The following is an 8,042-nucleotide window of genomic DNA, read 5'->3' as shown; positions in this document are numbered from 1 at the left end:
TAGTATAAAAATTTAGTTAAATTAAATTTTAGAAAATATTTCATATTTTATTATTTAAATATTTTAAAGACAAGAGTAAATTTGTAAATATATATAATTTAAAGAATCATAAATAATATTAAAATTAACTAAATACATTAATTTACATAAGGGTAAATTTGTAATATTACAATTTACACAATTCAAAATAATTCAAAATATCCTTACAACCATCACATCACTCACATATTTCAATAAACTTTCCTCACATATCCATTCTAACATACCCCAATCCAAACAACCTCAACTTTCTTCACACTTTCTTCACACTTTATTAGACGCATCTTTGGATGCTTATATTAGCATAGGGCTTTAGATACTAATTTTTACAAGATTTAAATATAGTTTTAATCGTCAATAAATTATCGAATTTTATTTTTGGTATATAATAATTTTCTATAAACTTTTGTTAATAAGAAAATTAATTTTGTTTTAATCTTGAAAGTATTTTACATTAGATCGAGAACTAAAAACATTCTCAAGTCTTTCTACTAAGACAATTTTTTGTGTTATGAATTAGAGTATATACGTAACTTACACAATTGGACGTTGTGTATTTTAAGCAAGGTTCAAACTTGAATAAATTTTGCTATAAACAAAACTCATGAAGATAAGACGATATAATAATATAAATGAATAGCTTCGCAAGACAAACACCCTAATTGATATTTTTCATTTCATTTTAGCTTTCTTGTTACATCGAATCATCTATCACTCTCTTCTATCTTTTTATCTCTCCGGTGAAGATTAACACAATGCGTGCATGAATCATTTTTCTAGTGAGTTTTGAGTCGTTTCCTGGTTAAGAGCAAGAGTATTTTTGTCAACATGGTCAGATTCTGGTGCAAGCTTAAAAGGAGTGTTGCCTTCTTTATCTACGGCAAGTGGATTGGCCCCCCTGAAATAATTGGTAACTTCTTTTAGTAAGTTTATCACAGAACTGAAGTTTGCAAGGCACCTTTACAAGTATAAAATTAAAATGTGCGATTCCTCACAGGATAATGATAAAGTTAAAGCATAAACCATATTATTTGGTTGAGATTTCAATTCATCCTTGGCAGTATAGTTCTCTAATCTCAAGTCTGAGATCCTGCATTCTATGGTTACGTCCATAGCTTACCAAAGAAGGGACAGAATGCATTGACACAAAAAGTGACAGAAAGTAATAGAAAGAAGTTGCAATGAGAAAATATGCATGATCTCCTTGTCAATGGTAACTCAACTTTTGAAGACAAATTTTTAAATGGTCAGAAAAGTTTTCATGTGATTTGGCATGTTTATCTCTATCCAATTCCCTTAAATGTTTCCATGCTAAAAGTTTAGTCACATCAGGTGAATTTGGATACAGAGAATTGCTGCTATCTAGTAATTTAATAGAGAATTACTGGCTATTTGAGGACCATTGTGTGAAATTGAACATAGAAGTGTAGTGACTAAAAATATAGTTAGGGTGTAATGTATTTAAAAACAAGTGGGACACTTGAGATGTCTTTTAAAATAATTACCTTGTAATAAGCACTTTTGTAGTTGCATTCTTCCCCATCCTAGTGCAGTAATGTAGTGGTGTCTTTCCTTTAGAATCAATAGCATTTATGTCTGCCCCATACTGTAGGAGTAGCTCTACCATTGCAACATCACAACTTCGGCATGCCAGGTGAAGCACAGTAGAACCATCTGGTATGTCCTCCTCTGGTTGAGTTGTGTTTGGATCATTAGTTGAAGAAGAGATGTTGGAAGAAAAGCCTGCACAACAATGCATTATTATACTAATAGGTCTTTCTGCTTTTTCAATAGGAACAGACTTTTAGCATTATGGAGATAAGAAGACATACCTGCTTCACCACTAAGAGCATTGACATTCACATCAGATTTCACAATGTGTCGGTACACTGCTTTCTTGTCATTGGCTTTGATGCTTTCTGCCAACTGTTGTCCCGTTGAAAGGTGACAGTCGTTGTTCTTTATCCGGCTAACAAAGACTTTTGCATCATACTGCAACAAGAGAAACCATGCATCAAGTTCTCTCTCCCAGACATTCAAGTACTTCAACAGAAGTTTTTAATCAAAAGTTATTTTATGTATGAACATGAAACAACATGAACTTCAAATATTTAAACACAAACATCTAATTTAACACTGGTTAAGAATAACAGTATATTTAATTTTTACTTTTCTTGATTTTATAAATAACAGAACTGCACTTCTTAAACTATCCTTAATATCTATTGAAAATGGTGCTAAAGTTTGATCATTTGAAATTATACTATTTAATAAGATTGAATTAGTTGAAATTTACTTTTGTTTATTATTGAGTCCATAGGAGTAGTTCACAGTAAATACATAAAGTGGAAGAAGAAAAGGATAGATGTTCATTCTCTTAAGAGTATAAAAGGTTCATTAATCTTTCTAGCCAGGAAGTAGCATATAATATTTATTACCTTTGCATGAATGAACCTTTCCTTTAGTGAAATAGGATCATCATGTGATGGTTTTCTTGCATGAAATAACTTTTTCTGTGGCTTGGATGATCTACATTGTAAGGTCGATGTATGTTAGTGAAAGTTTAAAACAGTTAATCCCATCAATCTTAGCAAAACTCACCCATCAGGACTCTCATCTGTTTGTGAAGTACATGATGATGATTGCAACAGTTCCTCCCAAACTGAGTTTGCAAAGTGATTCCCCAGTGACTGAAGCATGCTCAAGACAGCTGAATCCCATACTTTTACATCAAGGGTAAGTGATCTTACCTGTGAAAAAAAATGTTCACTCACCTTATTTTCAAGGATTGAAAACAAAAACCTTTCAAGTTCTATACAGAAAATTCACTAAAAATATTGTCATCAGTTTAAAAACCATTTAAAACATGAACAACTCAGCGTTCATTACTCTAGCATGATCTTGAATACGCAACCTCAATTACTTACTTTTGATACATGTACACCAAGATTCCGGTGGACACCGGAACATTCAATGCATATGAGAATGCCAAGGTTTAAGGATGCCCAGTCTGGATCAGGTTTATCACAATCAGCACATTTGTCATTGCCACTAACTTTTCTAAGAATTTCAATTGGCTTTTCACTTTTTGTACTTTGCTTATTCTTCTTCAAGTCTTCGGAAGACATAGTATCCCCACTCAATGCTTGATCCTCATCTGGACAACCTTTTAACAAAAGAAGCTTGTTGGCAGACTGACCGTTATCATTTTCTGACACATCTGACTGTCACACAATCACGATTAATACAGGCATCAGTGAAGTGCATAGACCTTAATGAAAAGTATTAAATAACTAAACTAGTGAGATGATTCCTAAACTATTTGAAAGTTCTCATTGTTTAATTTCTATCTATTCTCATAGTTATAGTCAATATATGTGTGTGATTGAATGACTGTGTAAACAGAAGGCAAAAGAAAAGAAACATGATGTACCAGTGTCTGTGCACTCAATAAGGAGGCAATCACACCAGTTATCTTTTCCATCCAATCCATCTGATCCAGAGCATTTTCTGCCTGCATTATGTTCACCTTAATGAGAAGACAGAGGAATAATGATAAAATGAAAAATTACAGGAGAATAAATGTTTGGAATGCATACCTGCAATGTGTAACTCTTTGACGGTGAAATAATCCTGAAGCAGAACCTTAAATCTGACTGTTCAGCATCAGACTTGATTGTTGATGTGAGCAGGTTCACTGTGTGACGTGCTACAGATTTTTCATCAGGCATAACTCCATGGTAATGTGAAGAAAGCAGGCGACTCAAAATTCCAGCACTATTATCAGTGGCACAATTTTTGTGTACCAATGACGGATTGCTACTCTGATTAAGATCATGAATTTAAAATCAGCATTATCACCCAGCTAGTTAGAGCGTATGCTAATACTTGGTTTTAGTTGGATACTTACATGTAATCCATTCCATGGTTTACGAAAGTAGTAAAGCATTCCACGACTATCAAGAACAAAGAACCTTCTCTTCCAATCACCCCTCAAATTTGAGGATCGTTTAGAGAGATATCCTTGCCGAATGATTTGAATCTAAAAGTAGTGCAGAAGGAGAGATCAGTAAATGGGATTCAGAATTGAAAACTATATAAATCTGTCTACAACTTATAATTACTACCTTCACATCTAGTATGTGGAACCAAAATATCAAGAATATGATTTGGACAAACTTCTTCAGAAGTATTATTAAAAGAGAGCAAATTAAGAAGAAAAAATGAAATAAGCCTCTTCATTAAATAAAATTATCTTTAGTACAAGTTATAAACTAATTTTAACACATGAAAAAAAATTGTTCAATTTTTTTTGTTTTAGTAGTACTTATGGATAAAGAGTGAGACATTATCATGTCCTTAGATAGATACCTTTCCATTTTCAGCAGACTCTGTTACAGCATCTGCCACTTTATTTGATATCCTTGAAAAAGGCTGCACTGGATTCCCATCTCTACCTGGAGAAATGTAAGGGCCATTCAAGGACAACATACTTTCATGATGAACATGTTTTTTGTACTCCAGCATTCTTTCACAAAGACTAATCTGCTCCTCATTGTAACTTTCTCTTGCCTTTTGTGTATAAGCCAAAACCTGAAAATGTCAGATAAATATTCCATTCAGAATAAGTCAGGAATGCTAATAATATTTTCAAATCCACAATTCTGCTCAACATGCCACTGTAAGTTTTGAGGAAGTACACTATAATGAGCATTTTGAATGTATTTTACTAGCCTTAGGGATATAATCAAAAGAACGTTACCTACATGCTTGGTTTCATATTAAATCATCTAAAATTATGTTGAAACACCAGGTAATGTGATTTTAGATATATATATCTATATATTTGGTTTTACCTTGAAAAGTGATTCTTTTTTAAGTTTAAGATTGAGTTAAAGTTGAAGCAACTCTAGGTAGATTTTATGCTAGATAAAAAGATTTATACTACATTTAGAATAAAAAAAATCTAAACACAAATCACTTAAAAAAGCACGTTTCCTAAAGTTGCAAGTAAAATAAGTTAGGAGTAAATAGAGAAACCTCGATAATGAAAGGCTCGAGCTCATGTAATAGCTGATATCCCTGCAAAAGGGAAATAGATTTTAGAAACTTCAACAAGTGCAATATTTCATACTGACAATGACACATAAAACTGTCATATACCTGTCGATAATATCGAAGATGAGCATCCATAACTCCAGTGACAGCCTCCAAAAACTCAAACCTCTTCTTGGCCTCAACATTGTGAAGAGCACTGACCTAGAATACAAGATGAAATGTGTTAAGAACTAAGTTTATTAATTCCATAATATTCAAAAGCAGCGTTCTTGTCAACTAAGATTACCAGATTGAAACGAGATTCCTCAAATGAGCATCTTGCATTGTGCAATTCCTGGAATGTCTCTCTACCAAATTAGATTGAAAAAGTCATGGTAACCCATGACAAGCTAAGACAATATTCATGAACCAAAATGCCAAAAGAAAAAACTACATGACCCACCTCTTCTACGACAGTGGCAATATCAATCCTAGTGCTTTTTCTCAGAGACATAAACTTCTCACGTGCCTGTTGCATAAAATCAACGTTGTATTTGTGTCATGGTCGAGAGTCAGGTCAATTAACTTTCAACAGATTGTGTTATCTAATTTGTTTATAAAAAGCCCTGAATTTCTTCTTCACATGAAACAAATTGTATTGATCATGGCATGACTTATACATTCAGTAGAAGGGTAGTGAAAATGTGGAAGCAGAAACCACTATACTGTGCAACTTTTTATAAAACTATTTAGAAGCACCTGATCATATACAAGGGAAGCTTTCTCAAAACGCCTTCGAGCTTCCTGCAAGCATCAGATAAAGCATCAAGGATGAAAAAGAAATTACAAGTCATTTGAAGGCAAAAATTGTTTTGCTGAATATAAGAAAATAAACTCTCAGGAACATTATCCTTTTTGAAGGTGTCATCAAATTTTAAAACTGAATTCCATCATCAGGGGTAGCTTTTAATACACTGTTCATTGTCTTAAGTTTTAACTGATAGTCCTGTAATGAAGTTATTTCATCACAGTCACCATTTCATTTCTTTCAAGTTATTAATTTTTCTTAGTGAACCAATAAAATATCAACATTCTCCACACTAATAATCATCTTTAAAAATCTGAAAATTTCTTCTACTCAATATGTACCTTGACATCTAGGATATCCACGTTTAGCATGTTCAGTAACCGGTCATTTAGCATGTGCTCCCCCTAAGAAGCCACATTAAGTAGATCAGTTTAGCAATCACAGTTATAACACAACTCTTTCTGTACTATGAAATCTTAAAAAAAGGGATTTTTTCAACTACAGTATCTAGTCTGATCCAATTTAAAAAGATGCATAAATAGAACATATGTACTGGAAAACCACAAGTTTCTCCTCTGGTCTGTTACCTGTGACCGAAGAACTTCCTTATATGTACTGATTTCTCTCAATGCAATAGAAAATTTGGTCATAACTGGTCCTGATATATAATACCAACACCAAATTAGTTTATCAAAGTTGTAGGAAATAAAATATTTTGTCATTGAATATTCAAAGAAAGCATAATATAAAACATATCATGCTCAGAAAATGACTAGTTAAGCTCAATCTAAAATTTTCATCTCAGCTCAGGGCCAGTTTATAATTCAAGAAATAACATCAAAAGACACTAATTAACATAAGCAGCAAGCATATATTTACGACAAAGAATGAAAATAATTTGGGTTTACTTAGATTTTTTTGGTTATAAGAAAAAGCAACAGGAGGAAAGAGACTTACCTCCCAAAGTCACAAATAGAGGATCATTATGCCCTCCTCCAAAACTTTCAAGGGCACTTGCAAATGCAATATCTCCATCATATGCATCTCCAAGCCCTTCCCTATTTGTCATAAATATAAAGTAATTACATAACACAAAATTTCTTATAATTATAAAATACTGATCATTAAACTAATTCCTTAAACTAATTTATACAAGTGCACATAGAAGGTTTCTGAAATTATATATCGCTAGAATGAAATGATTAAATAGAGATTAATTTTAAATATAAAAAATACATTATATTAATTAAATTAGATTTTTTTTAAAGACAAAAAAATTTATTGAAAATTATTGATATATAAAGTAAATTCTTAACATTTTAGTAACTAATTATGTACCAATTTAATATTATTTATTAATAATAAAAACTATTTTATATACTAATTTTTTTATTTTTTATTTTTAAAATTAGTATAATAATTTTCTTAATATATATTGAGAACTACTTTGCTGTTTGAAACTTGAGGATTCACCAAATTCCTTCCAGATTTAAAGTTGGAACAATATAAAAGAGGAGAGTAGATATAGAGAGGTTTTGGTATTTCTTCTATTTATATTGAAGTATCAAGTATGTGCTTTCTTAGGAGAGAAACGAGGGTATAATTGTCTTATACAATTCAATTAGTAACACGACATACACAAGGCTAGGGAGAAAACACAGTATCTAAAGTGTAGAAAATTAAAAAAGTTAACAAAAACAATGGCATGGAAAACCCACGTGTACTTTCGAGATCCTTTGTAGAACTTGAAACATCTCGAGCGTAAGGATTCTGAACTCTCTTCCATGCACTGAAGCTGCATATATCCACACACATTCATGATTCATAATTAAGCAACCCATTAATTCATTTGAAGCACATGCAAAATATCATTGTATATAAAAAGGACAACGATATACTGCAAAATATAATTTTTTATATAAAAATCCATGACCCTTCTAAGAATTAACGAATGAAGAAACCATGCAAATAAACAACATTGCGAAACAGGAACATATCAAGATAACACCAATGTTGTTCTTTAATATGTATATTTTATTTTCAAGAGAAATAATGATGAGAATGTTGTGATAGATATTGTAAGGGTGAAAGAAGAAACAGAAGAGAAGGTAACCTGCTGGCGGAACATGGGCGAGTCATTGAGTTTTGAGAAATCCAT

The 8,042-nt window shown here is 31.9% G+C and overlaps 1 protein-coding gene across 1 annotated transcript; it reads right to left on the bottom strand.

Annotated features, from left to right (window-relative positions):
* Positions 1 to 642: 642 nt before the first annotated feature.
* LOC137821272 (ADP-ribosylation factor GTPase-activating protein AGD1) lies at positions 643 to 8,042 on the bottom strand. The gene is made up of 20 exons (XM_068625786.2): positions 7,998 to 8,042; positions 7,603 to 7,679; positions 6,842 to 6,942; positions 6,472 to 6,542; positions 6,226 to 6,288; positions 5,836 to 5,880; positions 5,540 to 5,605; positions 5,384 to 5,431; positions 5,203 to 5,298; positions 5,080 to 5,121; positions 4,411 to 4,632; positions 3,950 to 4,081; positions 3,639 to 3,863; positions 3,473 to 3,553; positions 2,967 to 3,263; positions 2,641 to 2,789; positions 2,478 to 2,568; positions 1,872 to 2,031; positions 1,545 to 1,782; positions 643 to 937 (listed from the first exon to the last, which is right to left on the bottom strand). The coding sequence occupies exons 1-20, from the start codon at positions 8,040 to 8,042 to the stop codon at positions 808 to 810; spliced, it is 2,379 nt and encodes a 792-aa protein (XP_068481887.2). The 3' UTR covers positions 643 to 807.

Source organism: Phaseolus vulgaris, chromosome 9 (genome assembly GCF_051622355.1).
Source record: "Phaseolus vulgaris cultivar YP4 chromosome 9, ASM5162235v1, whole genome shotgun sequence".
NCBI classification, from domain to species: domain Eukaryota; kingdom Viridiplantae; phylum Streptophyta; class Magnoliopsida; order Fabales; family Fabaceae; genus Phaseolus; species Phaseolus vulgaris.
This window is presented reverse-complemented; position numbering and strand designations above follow the sequence as displayed.

Coding starts and splice junctions, on each gene's coding strand:
- LOC137821272 (XM_068625786.2), bottom strand. CDS start 8,042: ATGGATTTCTCAAAACTCAATGACTCGCCCATGTTCCGCCAGCAG. Junction 3,864..3,949: donor AACCATGGAATGGATTACAT/GTAAGTATCCAA, acceptor GATCTTAATCAG/AGTAGCAATCCGTCATTGGT. Junction 2,569..2,640: donor ACAGATGAGAGTCCTGATGG/GTGAGTTTTGCT, acceptor CTTACAATGTAG/ATCATCCAAGCCACAGAAAA.